Here is an 18,064-nt window from a genome sequence, read left to right as displayed (position 1 = left end):
AGGCTGAACAGCCTGTCGGATCCGTCCTGCCACAAGTGTGAAACTACTTGCAAGTGTGAAACTGCTCATGGCGGTGGGAGATCTAGGATGGGTGTTTGGGTGGGAGCTCTGGAAGGGGTGGTGGGAGGCCCGATAGATATGTAGGGGCTGGGGGGGGGGGGGGGGGGCCCATAATTTTTTTTTGCTATGGGGCCCATGCATTTATAGCTACGCCCCTGGCTGCTGGTGATATTGTAACAGTTGACTCTTATAAAAATGAACAAGGCCTGGATTCATCATGACTTCTCGACTCCACCAGAGGAAAGCGGCTGAACATAAAGGCACTTTAAATGTGTTGTTTATAATGTACTGAATACACTGCATTCCCATGCACCTCTTCCACCACAAACAAGGGTATATGGTTGAATCTTCCTTTTCTCATCCTCCTCCTCCTCTTCCATCATATCAATATGCTTATTCGTCACATATTATACCCTCGCATATATGCCGTTTACATATGTTTTACAGGGTCAGCTCACATGCAGGCCCTCGCATATAATTTTTTAGAGGGTCTGCTCAGCTGCAGGCCCTCACATATAATTTTTTAGAGTGTCAGCTCAGCTGCAGGCCCTCGCATATAATTTTTTAGCGGGCAGCTCGCCAGCAGGCCCTCACCTACAATCTTTACTTGGTCAGCTCACCAGCAGGCCCACACATAAAATCTTTTACAGGGTCAGCTCACCAGCAGACCCGCACCTCAAATATTTTACAGGGTCAGCTCACCAGCAGGCCCACACCTCAAATCTTTTACAGGGTCGACTCACCTGAGGGCCCTCACATTTAATTTTTTAGAGGGTCAGCTCACCTGCATGCCCTTGCATATCATTTTTTACAAGGTCAGCTCACCTGAAGGCTCTCGCATATAATGTTTTAGAGGGTCAGCTCACCAGCAGGCCCTCGCATATAATGTTTTACAAGGTCAGCTGACCAGCAGGCCTTCACCTATATTATTCTACAGGGTCAGCTCATCAGCAGGCCCGCACCTAAAATCTTTTACAGGGTCAGCTCACCTGCAGGCCCTTACCTAATTATACCTAATAGGTCATTTGTGCGCATGCTTCCTTGCTTGGACGTGGTAGCCGTAGCTGTTTCTCAGGCTTCCTCTCCGGAATCGAACCATGATTCCCCCGTTACCCATGGTCTACATGGTTTGGGCAGAAAATAACATCGAAAGTTGAATGGGCAGACATCTGAAAGGATCGTCGCTTTACGGGGACGTGCTATCATCCCCAGGTTATCTAGAGTCACCAAATCATCAGCAGGCCTTTGCCCATAATGTTTTATATGGTCAGATCAGCAGGCCCTTGCTCCAAATGTTTTTGAGGGTCACCAGCAGGCCATCAATCATTATTTTTCAAGGTTGTGTATGATGCCCTCCTTTTTGTGTAACAAAGGGTGTATTGGCGTGCTGGTTCCTTGTAATTTTTGGCAGCCCTTTCTCTTAGTGCATAGGCTTTATAAGTGTAGGAATCCCACTACATGAACAATTGTACCACAATGGGAATGAGGCCCTACTTTATGTGATATACAGGTTGTATCGGAGTGCCTCTTCCTTGTAATTTCTTGGCAGCACTTGCACTTTATATACAAGTAAATATACAGGAAAGAATGTTTCCTATCAATTTTTCCTCTAAAATCGGACAACATCGTTCCCAGAAGCGACCTGGGAGCATCCAAACATCCTCCCCATGCTGTTCCAGAACCATTTTAGTGGTGTTTCCATCAATTTCTAACATTTTCCTATAAACCACAGTAAAAATTGCTGACAGCCTCTCCTCTAAACAGACTCAGGAAGACAGGGAGTTCTTTACTCGGAACACGGATGTGTTCTCGGCCCTCCCTGGATGCACATCCATAATCCAGCATGACTTTGTCACTGAGCCTTAAGCAAAAGTCCAATTAAAACCATACCGGGTACCCGAAGCTCGGCGACAAGCCATATCGGAGGAGGTGCAGCTAATGTTGCAGCTAGACGTCACTGAGGAGTCAAAAAGTGATTGGGCCAGTCCTATAGTATTGATACCCAAGCCGGGCGGGACGTTGCGGTTTTGTAACGTCTTTCGAAAACTTAGCGAGGTTTCCAATTTCGATGTGTATCCCATGCCCTGGGTGAATGAGCTCATGCCCAGTATTTTTCTGTTTTAGACCTCACGAAAGGGTACTGGCAGGTGCCCTTAACAGAGGCTGCCAAAGAGAAAACTGCCTTCATTACGCCTGAGGGGCTGTATCAATATAAGGTCTTACCCTTTGGTCTGCATGGCGTCCCCGCCACTTTTCAGAGACTTATGGATATTGTGCTTCGTCCACATTGTCGGTACGCTTCAGCTTTTCTGGACGATATTGTCATCCGCAGTACCAGCTGGGAAAGTCACCTACCCAAAGTGCAGGCTGTAGTGGACTCCCTTCGGAAAGCTGGCCTAACCGCTAACCCCAAAAAATGTGCGACAGGGTTAGAAGAGACTAAGTACCTGGGGTATGTCATTGGGCGCGTAGTCATTAAATCTGAAGTGAACAAAATAGAGGCGATACGGAATTGGCCCCAACCTATCACCACTAGGCAAATAAAGTCATTCCTAGGAATGGGGTGCTATTACATGAGGTTTGTTCCCCACTTTGCTGCTCTAGCCGCGCCCTTGACAGGACTCTTTAAGGGACACAAGTCAACGATGATTCGCTGGGGTGATCAGGCGGAAGAGGCTTTCTCCGCTTAGAAGTCGTCCCTGTGCGGGTCCCCAGTTTTGGTGACGCCAGACTTTGAAAGGGAGTTTATAGTACAGACCGATGCCTCTGAAGTAGGCCTCTGTGCTGTACTGTCTCAGGAAGTCAACAGGGAGGAGCATCCCATTGTCTTGCTCACCCCAGCCGATACCCAGTATAGTATAGTGGAGAGAGAGTGCCTGGCTATCAAATGGGCACTAGAATCTCTCCGCTATTATTTATTGGGTAGAAAATTCCGCCTTGTGACTGACCACTCCCCTCTCAAGTGGATGAGCCAGGCCAAGGACAGAAATGCCTGGGTCACCCGATGGTTTCTCTCCCTACAAAACGTTAAGTTTTTTGTGGAACACAAGGCTGGCCGGTTACAGGGAAAAGTGGATGCCCTGTCCCGAGTACACTGTCTGGCGTGTGTTCACCTCCTCAGGGTTAAACAAAGGGGGAATATGTGACATAGTGAGAGGTTTGGTCTGGGAAAACAGATATTAAGTGTCGGTCCGGGTTTTGGCAGCATCTGGCTGTCCTTAAATAGGCAGCTGGGCTCAGAAGAGAGGTCTCTGTGTTGGGATCTGGGAGCCTTGTGTCTGGATGAAGGCTTGTTACCTGTTTGGCATGAAAACAGGTTGGTGCTGCTATGCTCAAGGACTCTTTGAGGCAGAATTGCCACATGGTGTGAATTACCACCAACACCGCAAGGTGACTTTTTGCTTGTTTATGATTTCTTGTTTTGTCAGTTCCCTAAAGTGTGAATAAAACACAGAACTGTTTGATCCAAAGAACTTGTTGTTGCCTCTATACTGCGTCTACTAATCCTGTCTACCAGAGCGAAACCCCACAATATATATATGTATATACACTACTCACAAAAAGTTAGGGATATTTGTCTTTCGGGTGAGATTTCTGAAAAACGTAAAACGTTCACACTACAGTGATATTATATCATGAAAGTAGGGCATTTAAGTAGAAGCATGCTATAGTGATTTCCTCATCTCAAACTATTTACTGAAACAAAAGCCAACACCAGTGGTGGGCATACCCCCACAGAAAGTGTCAATGTTTCAATCACTTGTCATGTGGCTATAAGCATCAATTACAGCTTGAGAACGACGTCTCATGCTGTTCACAAGTCGAACTATTGTCTGCTGAGGCATGACATCCTGCTTTTCTTGAAGAGCAGCCGTCAGGTCATTAAGGTCCTGATGTACAGAGTTACAAGCCTCTACACGACAACTCAGCTGGTTTCGTAGGTTTTCAATGGGATTCAGGTCTGGAGATAGTGCAGGCTACTCTCCAGGAGCCATTCCCTAATGATATGACCTTGATGAGCTTGCACATTGTCCACGAAGATGAAATTAGGCCTGTGTTGTTCATGCCAAGGCACAATGACTGGATTAATGATGTTATTCAAGTAATATCAGCTTGTCACTATCCCCAAAAGTGTAGGGCAGTTCTGTATTGACTAGATACACCTGCCCACATGTAACTCCGCCACCACCAAAAGCTCATCTGGTGACAACAGTGGCTGATGCTTAACATCTCCAACATCGTTGGCAGCCATAATTTCTGCTCAGCGTGAATCGACTTTCATCAGTGAACAGCACTGAAGCCCACTGGTCCCTTGTCCAATGTAAATGCTCCCTGACCTATGCAAGATGATGACACCTGGCCTGGTGATGTGGTTAAGTACTCTTATAGGTCGTACTCCTAGCATGCAAACGACGCTGATGTAAACAGTTTTGAATGGTCTAACGACATGACACTTGGGTGCCTCTCACCTCCCTTAAATGTGCTTGGAGTTCTGTGGCAATTATCATACAGCTCCGCAGGGCATTGTTCATAATAAAGCAGTCTTCAGTGTGGGATATGGCCAAAGGATGTCCATTACTAGGCCTATGACTTTCTGTAACTCTTCCAGTCTCTCTGTAACTCTGTTGCAGCCTACTGATGACACTCTAAGCTCAGTGGCCACTTCCACTTGAGAACATCGTGCTTGAAGCCTGGCAATGGCGAGGTCCTGTTGATCAATTGTTAGGTGTTGTCTTGGTCTTATGATATCAAAATGTGAACAGCATGATGAGTAGAACTGTTTAAATACAAATTCTAATTAAACCAGGAAATTTATTAGGCGATTCATGGATCAAACACCTGTTGTGAATTTTGCAATTAATCTCCTTGTTAGAGAACAGCAAGTTGTGCAAAAAGTACTGAGACAATAAACAGTCGGACATGTGCAGAGAAGGTCACATTAAGTTAACCTGTAAAGGTTAGAGCGCATTTTAGGTTGTGTTAGAGTAGTGTATATAGTGCAAAAAATCAATAATTGAGAATAAAAGGGACATGGATGTAAAACTTAAAGGGGGTTATCCCACAAAAAGTAATTAGTATGCAATTAACAGGGAATTTCAAATAAAGTATTACTGCTATATGCAGTACATGTAATTAAAATATTTTTATTCTGCATTCAGTAGTGGGCTAAAATTCTCAGTAGTTTTCCTGCCCTCTCAGTACCAGTGTATTGATCTTATAGAGAAACAGATGAAGTGGTCCAGGCATCTTTCATCCATTCAACTGTACTTCTGAATTCATAGAAATATATAGTTATATTTCTCTCTAGACAGTTGAGAAGATAATTAGGGGTGGCATTGCACAGAAGGGCTTTCAGTGCACTCCTGAGAGTTGCATCAACTTAGCTGTGAAGAGAGAAGAGCTACAGAGAGGTGAGTTAAAAAAATTAAAATTTTAAAAATTAAACTGGAAAGTAGAATTTTTTGCACTAATGGTGTGCATTACTCTAGATAGTTTTATTTATTTATTTGTAGGATAACCCCTTTAATTGTTGCCTTAGTGCTGTAAAAAAGGATTTGCCCCTCCCATGGCATCACAAAGGCAGTTCAAGCATGATTATCTTCCAATGGGGCTGTATTATAGCAAAACAGTATAGGTATTTTATAGGCAAAATATAAATTCCAAATAGATAGAATGCAATAAAAACAAGCAGCTACAAGAAAGTATCACCAACTGATATACCCTAGAGACCAAGCACTGCTTCCTGTCTATTACAGTATGTGCAACTTCAGAAAGAGAAAAATGTTGATTCCCCTGCAAATTGTCATCTCAGACTTTACTGTAAACTGTAGAACCTTTTCTGAGGTATGTACTGGTATTCGGGGGTGTCAGTATTCCAGATTCTAAGAGCACTGAAATGCTGTGAAATCTCTAAGCTTATTTATCAGCAGTCAGAGGCTCCTGAACAATAATTGCTTCTGTATTAAGCTGAGACTGCAAACTGAATAATATAATGGAAATCACTTTTTAGAGTAATGATATGTATTTTTGCATTAACCGTTCCCTTAGATGCCATTTTAAATAGTTGAAAATCATGCAGTTGATGGTCATGCCATTCTGATTCTCTAGCAAGGGTCATTTCACACGCTGCATGGTAAGTTAAGAGGCAGGTTGGATAGACTACAGTAACTCTCACACTGGCTAAATTGTTTCTCAATTCGATTTGATTGAAAGGAAATGAGAGCATGTAATGTAATCTGACTTTCCATAAGCCTAATATTTCATATGTGTACACTAGAGATGAGCAAATTGATTCAAAATTAATGGGATTCATTAAGACTTCTAGAAAAACTCATCCTCAAAACGAATTCAGAATCTTTGGATTTGTTTCAGATGTGTAAAAAAATGTGTCCAGCATAATTTTACTGTGGATATTGGTGGGGAAAAACATGAAGGAGTAAGAAGACAGAGGATCAACATCCTTTGCTGAGAATGTCATAGAATGGCAATCCTTGTACAGCTTCTGACCTAGAAGGGTGGTATATGGCAGTGTCTGCCAAAAAGATATTACAGACACAACCCACTAATGTAGTATGACAGGGACACTATAAGCAGAGTATAGGAAGAGAATAAGAAGACATAATTGGGTAGGTTTTAGGGAATTTAGTCAGGAAAAGCTTTCAGGGAATAAGGGGCTGTCACCCAGTTATGCGCTGGCAGGAATTGTATTTTTCCTAAATATAACCAGACAGCTTTAAAAAAAAAACTCAGTTCATGCTCTTTGCTGCCAGCAGCACCCAACTGCATTTTTGGTATAAAAAAAAAAAAAAAAACACATTTCAGTGCATTATACTCATGTTATTAAACCTATTGCATATTACTGCAAGATAACAGGTAGTTACAGCAACTGCAATACTTCAATAATGCAATTTTTATGCTAGTGATGAGTTATTAAACATATTGCATATTATTACAAAATAATAGGTAGTTATAGCAAAAGCAATACTGTAATAATGTCATTTTTATACCTGTGATAATGAAAGTATAGTTCAAAGACATCTTACTGCAAATATTGCATTGTTATATCCATTTTTGCGAACGCATTATAGCAACAGACCATGTAGTTTACAGACATTTTACTGCAAAATTGTAGTTATACCCGTGATACCGAACACATAGTTCAGGCATTTTACTGCAAAGATTACATTGTTATACAGTATGTGTTAGTGAATGCATCAGACTGCATCAGACTGTTTAGTTCAAAAACATTTTACTACAAAAATAGCATTGTTATACCCATGATATTGAATGCACAGTTCACACATTTTATTGCAAACATTGTATTATTACCAAAATTGTCAATACCAGTGCACAGTGTGTTTGCAGAAGGGGATTGGCATTTAATTGCACCTCTGTCTTTAAATTACATTTTTTTTAAAACACTTGCAATTTCAATACTACAATTTTTTCATATGTGTACCCCAATTTTTCATTTATAGTCCTCATAAAAAATGTCTGGAATAGTAAGAGTACAAAACGAAAGACCCAGGCCTCGTCATCTGCACCATACACCAGCATCCAGACAGTAGTAGTAGTAGCTCACAGTTCTCCTGGTTTCTGATAGGTGCCACATTATTATTGAAGACAAAGAGGATGAGATTGTGGACTGGTCGGGTCATTCCTCTGTCACAGCAGAATGATGTGGATGTTACCTCAGAGTCTGCCTTGAAGCTATAGGTCAAAGCATTCCTCCTACTCCTTCTCCTCCTTGCAACCCCACAGAAGTGATTGGGCGCATGCTCTCTGTCTTCACTGCCCCCTACTAGTGAGGCACCTTAATTTTTCTTAAGAAGAGGCAACAAAACCCCATGTGCTATGGAAGATACTCAAGATAGTTTCTTTGTTAATGACTTGTGTTATAACAATCAGCATTTGGACTGCCATGAGGAGCAGATTCAGGGGGAGGCAGGGGACTTCATACATGGCTGTGTTGGTACTTGTAGTAGTGGTGGCACCTGTAGCTACATATGTGGAAGTAGGGTCAGTGGCACTTGGGGCAAATACAGAGCAAGGAATCTGGAAGCAGGCCAAGTAGTCCATAATGACATATCAATGTCATAAAAGTAACGTCGATGGTAAGGACGATGACAACGAAAGTGTGTTGGACAGGTCTTGGGAGCTGGATCAGGGGGCTGAGGAAGAGGTAACATCAGAGGAGCAGGGGGGTGGCAATAAAGAGCAGAAGCAATGTATCAAAAAATAGCTTTGCCAGAACTGCTTCTATTATGATCAGCTGGGGAAATGGTGAGGCAATTGATACTGTGGGTGCACGGTCAAAAAGTGCCAGACCAAAACCAAGCTTGGTTATTGCTAGCTCTACGTATCTCTCGTCTATAAGTTTTTCTCCACAGTGCTATGCCAGTATTGCTATGTGCAAGATCTGCAGGACTAAAATAAACCTTGGGTGTTCAAACACAAATTTAGGCACCAAGGTTCTATTGAACCACATTAAGTGGCATCACCAGTGGGAAAATAAACATGGCCGGCAGCTGGTGAAACAAGAGTGTCCACCTTCTCCCTGTCTCCTTTGCAGCAGCCAGGCTGCTTCCACATGCAGAACAGTATTCTCGTCATCATCATTATAAGTTACTGCTTTTCTCGCTCAGACTACTTCTCTTCCTCCTCCTCTCCGTTGTCAAACATCAACAACAGAATATATGGCCAAAAAACAACTCAAGGCGCCTGCCAATTCTTGGGGGTGCAAGCTTAAGCCTGTCCAAGTTGTCAGCGCAGTCACTGCCATATTAGTGGATTCTGCTGCCTTTAGGGAGTCCAACACACTAGGCACCCACCAATCAGCTGTTTGAGAAGGCACCGTCCTTGCAGTAACGTAGTGGCCTTCTCTACTTTTGCCTAGGCCATGTAACATCACATTCATCGGTAACAAGTGGGTTCAATTCATATTAGACAAGTAAAACAAAGTTAGGGAACTGCACTGCTCTCCTGGAATTCACAAACAAGGAAGATAAGTTGGAAGTCAGAAATGTCCTCAAATTTTTCTTCCTTATGCTGGCAAACTCTGCTACTATGTCCCGTTGCAGTGTTGCTCCACGTTTTTTCCACGTCAACCTAAAATGTCAGGAATAAGGGAGCAAAATAGAGAGGCACCGTAGGCACTTTCGGGCTAAAAGATTAACTTATTCTACACCACAAGAGTTGATTAAAACAAGGCATATCAGATATAAAATTCCTGTTTCCCAGAGTCCGCCCAACCTAGGTTTCGTCCCTCCTTCTTCAGGGGTGTATATCATATAGGAGAGCAGCGCAGTCCCCTAATTTTGTTTTACAGCTAGTATACAATGTGCAGGGCTGTGGTTGGTGAACAGAGGGAAGTCCGCAGTGTAACTGTGAGCACCGGTGCCTTCTCAAATAGCTGATCAGCGGGGGGTCCCAGGAAATTCCATAAAAAGTGTTATTCCTGGAGGCTTCTTAGGATAACAATTTCGAATGTACAGTAGGATTTAATAGCTTACCTCCAATGGAGGCAGACCATGCAGCTGCTATAGGGTCTGTGGGGGAAGGGGCGCAGTGGCTGGGTTTGGGGTGGCCCCAACACTATGCTGGGCCCCCCCCCCCCCCGAACACTGTCGAGGTGTCACCACGTGTTGCTGCTCTCTGGAAGGGATGTTAAGGCATGTGCACCCCTATGGGAAATAATTCCAGAGTGTCAGGGTCTGCAATAAACTAGGGCGCATCTTTACTGGAGGAATTTGGGTGCAAAACAATATAGGTGAGACATAGAACTGGTTTCTCCCGTCTTCTCCCTGGCAGAAGTAGGGTTTGATGCTGAGGAAAGACCTAAGCTATCCCTCTCTCTCTCAGAAGGCTGGCATCCTGGTCAGGCGCCCAGGATCTGTAGCTCAGTAGTCCGGATGGCTCCTTGGTCACAGATCTCAAATTTTTACTCATCAGACCAAAGCACAGATTTCCACTGGTCTAATGTCCATTCCTTGTGTTCTTTAGCCCAAACAAGTCTCTTCTGCTTGTTGCCTGTCCTTAGCAGTGGTTTCCTAGCAGATATTCTACCATGAAGACCTGATTCACACAGTCTCCTCTTAACAGTTGTTCTAGAGATGTGTCTGCTGCTAGAACTCTGTGTGGCATTGACCTGGTCTCTAATCTGAGCTCCTGTTAACCTGCGATTTCTGAGGCTGGTGACTCGGATGAACTTATCCTCCGCAGCAGAGGTGACTCTTGGTCTTCCGTTCCTGGGGCGGTCCGCATGTGAGCCAGTTTATTTGTAGCGCTTGATGGTTTTTGTGACTGCACTTGGGGACACTTTCAAAGTTTTCCCAATTTTTCGGACTGACTGACTTTCATTTCTTAAAGTAATGATGGCCACTCGTTTTTCTTTACTTAGAATTTGTATTATGGCAAGAAAAAAGCAGCTAACAGTCTATTCAGTAGGACTATCAGCTGTGTATCCACCTGACTTCTCCACAACGCAACTGATGGTTCCAACCCCATTTATAAGGCAAGAAATCCCACCTATTAAACCTGACAGGGCACACCTGCGAAGTGAAAACCATTTCAGGTGACTACCTCTTGAAGCTCATCAAGAGAATGCTAAGAGTGTACAAAGCAGTAATCAAAGCAAAAGGTGGCTACTTTGAAGAACCTAGAATATTACATATTTTCAGTTTCCAACTTTTTTGTTATGTATATAATTCCACATGTGTTAATTTATAGTTTTGATGCCTTCAGTGTAAATCTACAATTTTCATGGTCATGAAAATAAAGAAAACTCTTTGAATGAGAAGGTGTGTCCAAACTTTTGGTCTGTGCTGTATATATATATATATATATATATATATATATATGTATATATATTTATTTATATTTATATATCTGATGAGGTTTTGCAAATGAACATTATTTCTAAGAACAAGCAGCATTTCAAAAGGTTTCTGGGTCAAACACTTTAGATCATTTGTGGCAAATGTATTGTTAAAGTTAAAATGAAGGGCATTAATCTGTTATTACTTAAAAAGTTCAGAGAGAGTTTTATCGCATGACCTTTAACAGCTTATAATCGCCCTTAGACATATCTGGAACCAAGTTAAGGACGCTGATGATATAAGCAGGATTCACGGCTTGCAGAATGAAACATCAAAAAAGAAATATGCACACAGCAGTATACTTGTCAGATTTTAGGACCTGCACAAGATGAAATGAAGCAGCCTTTGCAGAAACCAAGTAACATAGTTAACAAAGTACATAAGGCCGAAAAACGACATTTGTCCATCCAGTTCGGCCTGTTATCCTGCAAGTTATCCTGCATTATCTTATTAATACATTCTGAAGAGAAACCAGAGTATCTCTTCAGAATGTATAAATCTTTCGCCTTTTACTAAAGATTTCCGTGGAGAGGAGCAAAACTGAGTTTTTTTGGCCATCATCTTATTGGCCTTGGCAGCAGCTGCCTGACACTGGTTTCTACAGCTTAGTTTGCTGTTTCTTAAAATTCCTAGATCCTAGTGGCATTAGATATGCAGGAACGCTCTAGCAAAAAAGGCTACAATGCCAGAGCAAGCAATAAGATGACTCTAAATGTACTGTGACATGGAACAGATGAGCAGGAGATTAACACCATGTTCTCTGCAGGATTTCTCCATGACATCCTGCAAAATTATCTCCTGTTGACTTTTGTCTTAGTTGACTTAGTTCTAGATTAAGCGTTCCTTTAAGTGTAGAGGTGACATCTAAACTAGATCACTGTATCTCACTGTGTCCACTGTGGGTGAATATTAGGCAGGTCGTGTTCATGACAGCTATGATGAATCTGTTTTCTAATTGAAGCCAATGGATCTTCATGACTTACATTAACTAAGAAAGTAGTCTGTCAGGTTCTGGACTTCTGGTATTTTTGAAAGGAAGACTAGCACTTCAGACTGAGCTGTTCCCGCTGTCACAAATACTGGAACTCCTGGCAGAAAGTGAAAATAGCAAAAGTAAGCAAAGCCTTACTCAGATATAGGTCATTTCTACAGTTTTGACTATGCGAGAACCAATGTACGTGATCCCATCTATGTGAGACATCTTACCAGATATTCTCATCACTTAATGATTCCGACTTATAAATATCTTGGAACGTATGAATTTCTAATGTACTTTCCCAGGGAATGGATATGTGTATTAGTAAATCAGCCTGTGTATAGATGACATCTGCAGTAAATACTCCAGCCTTTAATTCACTGGATCCTTTACCAACGATCGGAGACAGGACTAAGTGTTTATTTTATGATATGCTCAGATGAGAAACCACTTATGTGGAAAGATGGTTTTAATGTCACAAAGCAATAAAGTTTTAAACAAAAATGTGAAAATTGCACTTTAGAAAAGCGTGTTCCTCGAGAATAAAATCCAATCTACTTTGAGTCGTATAAATAATATACTGTAATCCATACTTAAAGGGTTATAGGATTAAAACTCTACAAGGTACAAAGTCATTAGCTCGCAAAGAATAATGTTCACAACTTCACAATCTTAGCAAAATCTTAAAATTATAGCCCTGGACAAAAAAATAAAAAAAATGTATAAAATGCAAAGAGTTAACTGCCCACACAGTGGCTGTTATTTCAGAACAGCTCGGGGCAGATAACCTGATAGATATTTTCACAAAGCTGTGCATTATTCAAAGATTTGGGAGGATTAAACTTCCACTTTGTTCTTGGTACAGGCTGTGCACAAGCATATTTCCATGATTACATTATAGTGGTCTTAAATTAACTTTAATTTTGTTTCTTTCATTGAGAATTTACAAGAGAAATGAACCTAATTTCAGTATAGCACAATGCCACCAGTTGCATATTTCCCTTTTGATGTTATCACTTCATTTAGCTTATATTTTATTATTCTGTGGGGGTCATTTATCAACGGGAAAGATTGTGTTGCGATAGAATACACGTTCTTTCCATCCTCAAAACACATATATCAGGTATAGTCTTTTGCCTTTATAACTTCTTTATATCGGAGACCTTTACATTTTTAAGACATTTTCACATTATCTTCTCTAATAGGAGAAAAATTTTATGAAGAAAACACAAGTGGGTAAGCGTATTGTTGCAAAAGATACCAGCAAAAAATGCCACAAAAACTTGACGAAAAACACAGGTGGCAAAAAAAAAGCAAAAAAAAACAAAACACATGGTTATACTAGCGTCTTAAAAGTTTCAAAATTGCAAAAAAGTAATCTGCAGTAGGGGGATGGAATTTAAAAACTAGATTAACATCTCTACACAAAAACATTTGCCAAATTTATTAAAATATGCAATATTAGATCACAACAAGTACAGCAAGAACAGCAAGTGGCAAAGAAGCAATTGTGCATATTTTTGTGGGGTTTTTTTACTGGTAAAATTCTTGTGTGTGTAGGAACCTACATGGTGCACATGAATCTGGCTTACATTACAGGAACAGGTTTCCAGCCTCTGGACTTAAACAATTCCCAGACAGAAAGTCTTGAAAATTTGAAGGAACTGAAACAATCAGTTGATATTCCAAATAGTGAGATTATAAAGTGACCTCACTCCCTAAAGATGTAGTATATATAAAAAAGGAGAGTTTGAAAGAAATTCCACCCTTCTGAGAAAACTGTAAAGTTCTATATGACCTTAGTTGTTCCATTTTAAGAGAAATAAAATCCACATCATTTACTGAAAATGATAGAAATATATACACATCATACTGTCTGATTGTTATAGCATTCTCTGTTTGCCTTCCAGTCTATAAACATTTCATACACATGATGCATGAGGTCATGATCACTGTCACAGTTTCTATCCACAGGGTCCTGGTTGCATCAGAACTGGAGCCGACATCTGCTCGGACAGTTTACCCGTGCTTTGATGAACCTGCATTTAAAGCAACTTTTAAAACTAGAATTGTGCACAATTCAAGCTACGTGGCGTTATCTAATATGCCAGCTATAGGTACGTGCAAAATGTTATGATTGTATTTATTTCCTAAGACATATTTTACATCAGCATAGTAAATTTTAGGTTGAATGATTGAGATAATGTGTGGGTTTAACGCTTATTCCACTAAAACCCACAATGAACCCACAAAGTCCTTTTCTACTGTACATCATATTTTTACAGGTCCATGAAGCTGAGACAAGTCCTGACACTGGAGAAATAGTAGTTTTATAGTGTCTTACACTATAGAGCTGCTGTTTGCCATTATTTTCATTAGGGAAAGAAAACCTGTTCTCTGGTGTCAGGTTCCTGCCAAACTTTTTTTTTAAAGGGTTTTCCTGGAAGACAGCATAGTCAGATTACATCAACATTTAGGCCCCTTGCAGACGAGGGTGCCCAGATTAGGTCGGGATGCGTTGCATCTGCGATCAGGGAAAATTGTGCGAGTAGGTACCCAATTGCAGTCAGTTGTCACGACCATGGTCATGGTTGTGACTCCTTGGGACCCGCATGCATTTGCCCGCGGTGTGGTATTGTTGTCAACCACAGGTGAGGGCTAGTATCTTGCCTCACGTGTGGTTGCCGCTGGCAACTTGTGGTTGTTGGGCAGTGGAGCAGCCTGAGCTGGTTGCTGGGCGGCTCGCTGTCCATGCATGCGGTTGTCTTTGGCAACGTGTGTTTGTGTGTGCACTTTCCTTGTCTGGTGTGCATGGGGTTTATTGTGTGTATTCCCCTTTTAGTTGCTGTCTTCCCTTCCCTGGTGTGTGAAGGGTTAATTCCCTTCCTAGTGTGTGTGCACTGGGTGTGTCTGTGTGGGTGTGGCTACATGGGCTATTTAACCTCAGTTGAGACCTGAGTTCTGAGGGGTACTCCAGCCTTGTAGTAAGCTGGAGGCACTCTCATGGTCCCATATACCATCTGCCAGTGAGGGCCACCCTTGTGGTCATAAATTGTGATACTATATGTTTATGTGATGTTAAGTTTATGTCTATGTGGTGTCTGTTATTATAGCAGCTATGGTTCTGGGTCCCTGTGTGTTTATGTGTGCTGTGTCTTTTTATGTTTGTGTGTGGACAGCCAGCACTTGTGTCCAGGGATCCAGTCAGTGTGTCTGTGGCAGGTAGAGGTGGAAGTCTTTCACTCTCCTGCCATATCCATAGTCTGTTTATGGTTACATCCCATTGCAGCTTGGCCAGTTTTAGACTCCTGTTTCTCCGCTTCCAGGAGGAACAGGGGGTCTACCCAGCTCCTAGTTCAGGGATCGGCGGAGGGTGAGTAGGGATCCGAGGTTCCTGAGCATGGGCCCTCCTACCTTCAAGGTCGGCTCATGCAGCTAGGAGTTAGGGTCGGATTAGGGATGCGTTACAAGGTGACCTGCTCCCTTATTCTGTCGTCCTGGCCGAGCAGCCACTAACATCTTCCGTCATCGCACGGCTGAGGGTTTTCCCCATCCTCAGCCGTGACATCAGTTATGACTGCAATTGCGTTCCGATGTTCAGTTTTTATCGCACGGGTGCAATGCGTTTTGCACGCACGTAATAAAAAACTGACTCTGGTACTCAGACTCGAACTTCTTCACTGAAGTTCAGGTTTGGGTTAGGTGTTCTGTATATTTTATTATTTTCCCTTATAACTTGGTTATAAGGGAAAAAAATAGCATTCTTAATACAGAATACTTAGTAAAGTGTGGCTTTTGGGGTTAAAAAATAAAGAAAAATTAACTCACCTCATCCTGTTTTTCGCGCAACCGGCATCTTCTTCTTTCTTCTTCTTTTAGGACCTGCCAAAGGACCTTTGATGAAGTTTGGTGACGTCAGCGCAGGTCCTTCTAAATGAAGTTAGAAAATTACATCATCAAAGGTCCTTTGGCAGGTGTGGGAGTATTCCAGACATGCTGCACAGTAGTTAAGCATTGGGAGTGACAGGCAAAACCCCAACAAAAAATCTGTGCAGAGTTCCAGTCGAGAGCCAGACTCGACTGTGTAGATAGAGCCAAGGCAATTCCAGCAGAACATGCTTGGAGATTTTCTACAAATTGAGTGCACCCACTTGAAACTCCAAGGGAACATTGACATACTGGATAGTCTCAGATAGGAAACAGCAAGTGATGATTTTTGTAAAGTGCTGCAGAATATGTCAGCACTGTATAAGTGAGTAAAAAAATCAACTAAAGCCTGATGCAGGAAGCCTCCTGCTGAACTGATCTCTAGAAAGGCTTCTGTAAGCTGTTTTATCAGATTTAATGGCAACAATAGTACAGCATGGACCAATATTGATGCTGTTAAAATGACAGAAACTGTGATGGAACCCCAAGTGACCCTATCACAATTCAGTGGGGTCCATTGCGAACCCCACGGGATCTGACACATGGGTTGTGTCCACCACTGCATCCAAGTGACTGGGGACTAAAGAAATAGTCTTTATTACCAAACCAAATAATTTCCAAAGCTGATCCAGGCCAAAATGGCTGGTATATTATGAGGTAACAGTAATCACACAGAATAACCAAACGCTTTGCTCCTTTATGGACCTTCATCAACAGTAAATCTGTTTTAAGCAAGGAGTATGTAATGCCTTCCTGGATCTCCTCACATACTTCTTGCTTAATACAGATTTACTGTTGATGAAGGTCCATAAAGGACCAAAATCTCCTGTTATGGTGTACGATTACCGTTACCTCACAATACGCCAGCCATTTTGAACTGGATCAACATTAGAAATTATTTGGTTTACTAATCAAGACTATTTCTTTAAGAGCAAACTAACATGAAGAGCCGTTGATTATCTCCTCTATTGTGATGACTGCCAAGTCCTCAACGGGCACCACATCCATTTCAGTAAAGGATGCATTTATTTTAATGCTGCAATACTAAACACAACCTATGGACAAGGGTAGAAGAAAAGAGTCATGGTTTTCTATTCCTGATAACCCTTTGTCAGCAGCCTGCCCTATCCAATGTAAAAAATAATTCAAGATTTTCTGCAAATATTACACCTTGCGCATGGCATGGGTGAGATCTGTGGCAAAACCTGCACTGAAATTAGTCCACTCGGACCAGTCCTGCTTTTGTAGAATGAGATTATTTCATACATAGAAAAAACATTGTGAGTAAGCAGCATCCAGTGTAATGGCCTGCAATATAAGGACGCTCTGTTGCAAGCCGTTATACACAGGTAGTACAGATAGTTTCCTAACATTTTATGTTCACATTTTATTAAAGTTTTTATTTTGAAAAGACATTTTCTCAAGCTTTAGAGTAGCGTTCCTGTTTATGATGCACAATTGTATATTCTGAAAGCAGAACGCTTTAATTAAATGACTAATTCATGCACATAGCAAAAACTGGTAAAGTTGCTCAAGTGTTATGAGTGGTAACTTCTTTTGCGGTATAAATGTAAATGCCATTTTTAATTGGATCCTGCCTGGAAATAATAAGCATTGCATGACGCTCCAGCGTGAGAAGACTGTAACTCACTGGTGTGGCTCCCCTCTATAGAAAGCTATACAAGTATTATATGCATATGAAATTAAGGGGCCAGTATAAATACATAGACAAAGTTTGGGGCACATTACATTGTAGATTTTCAGTTTGCTGAGCCATATCCTAAGTTTAGTTATTTTAGCTTACTAATATTACCAGTACACTTTAAATTGATTCCAATTATAATACAAATGTTAGTAAGAAAAACAGTGTGTGGGTGCTGTATGTAGTATGTGTGTCTTTATGCATTGACTGTGCATATGTTCATGTATGTCTTCAGGGTATGTAGTGGTTTTGTTTCTGTCAGCTGCTAGTCAGCTGCATGTCCCTTTCCCTTCTTGCAGCACAGGGTCAGTGCAGCTGTCATCTGAACAGCTCAGTCATGTCTGACAGTATGTTTGGGACACACTGCCTAAATTGAGCTGTCAGGTAGTATGTTTGACTTTAGGCTAGGGCTACTCAAAAACTTTGGCCACAGCACATGTTGCACTGGCAAAGATGGCACAGTAGCATTAATGGGAGTGAATCGGATCACATTGAAGCCCACAAGTGTGACATGACAGGCAC

At 41.7% G+C, this 18,064-nt stretch overlaps 1 protein-coding gene and 1 pseudogene across 1 annotated transcript in view; both read left to right on the top strand.

Moving 5' to 3' along the window:
* The window catches only part of LVRN (laeverin), a 123,545-nt gene that overhangs the window by 28,235 nt on the left and 77,246 nt on the right, over positions 1 to 18,064 (top strand). The window contains exon 2 of the mRNA XM_044275909.1: positions 13,888 to 14,030. Coding sequence (XP_044131844.1) covers positions 13,888 to 14,030 — 143 coding nt within the window. The remainder of the gene's footprint in view (positions 1 to 13,887; positions 14,031 to 18,064) is intronic.
* Positions 11,408 to 11,509, top strand: LOC122925245 (annotated as a pseudogene).

This window comes from Bufo gargarizans, chromosome 1, assembly GCF_014858855.1.
Source record: "Bufo gargarizans isolate SCDJY-AF-19 chromosome 1, ASM1485885v1, whole genome shotgun sequence".
Lineage (NCBI taxonomy): Eukaryota > Metazoa > Chordata > Amphibia > Anura > Bufonidae > Bufo > Bufo gargarizans.
Note: the sequence above shows the minus strand (reverse complement) of the source record. Positions and strands in the feature narration are given on the sequence as shown.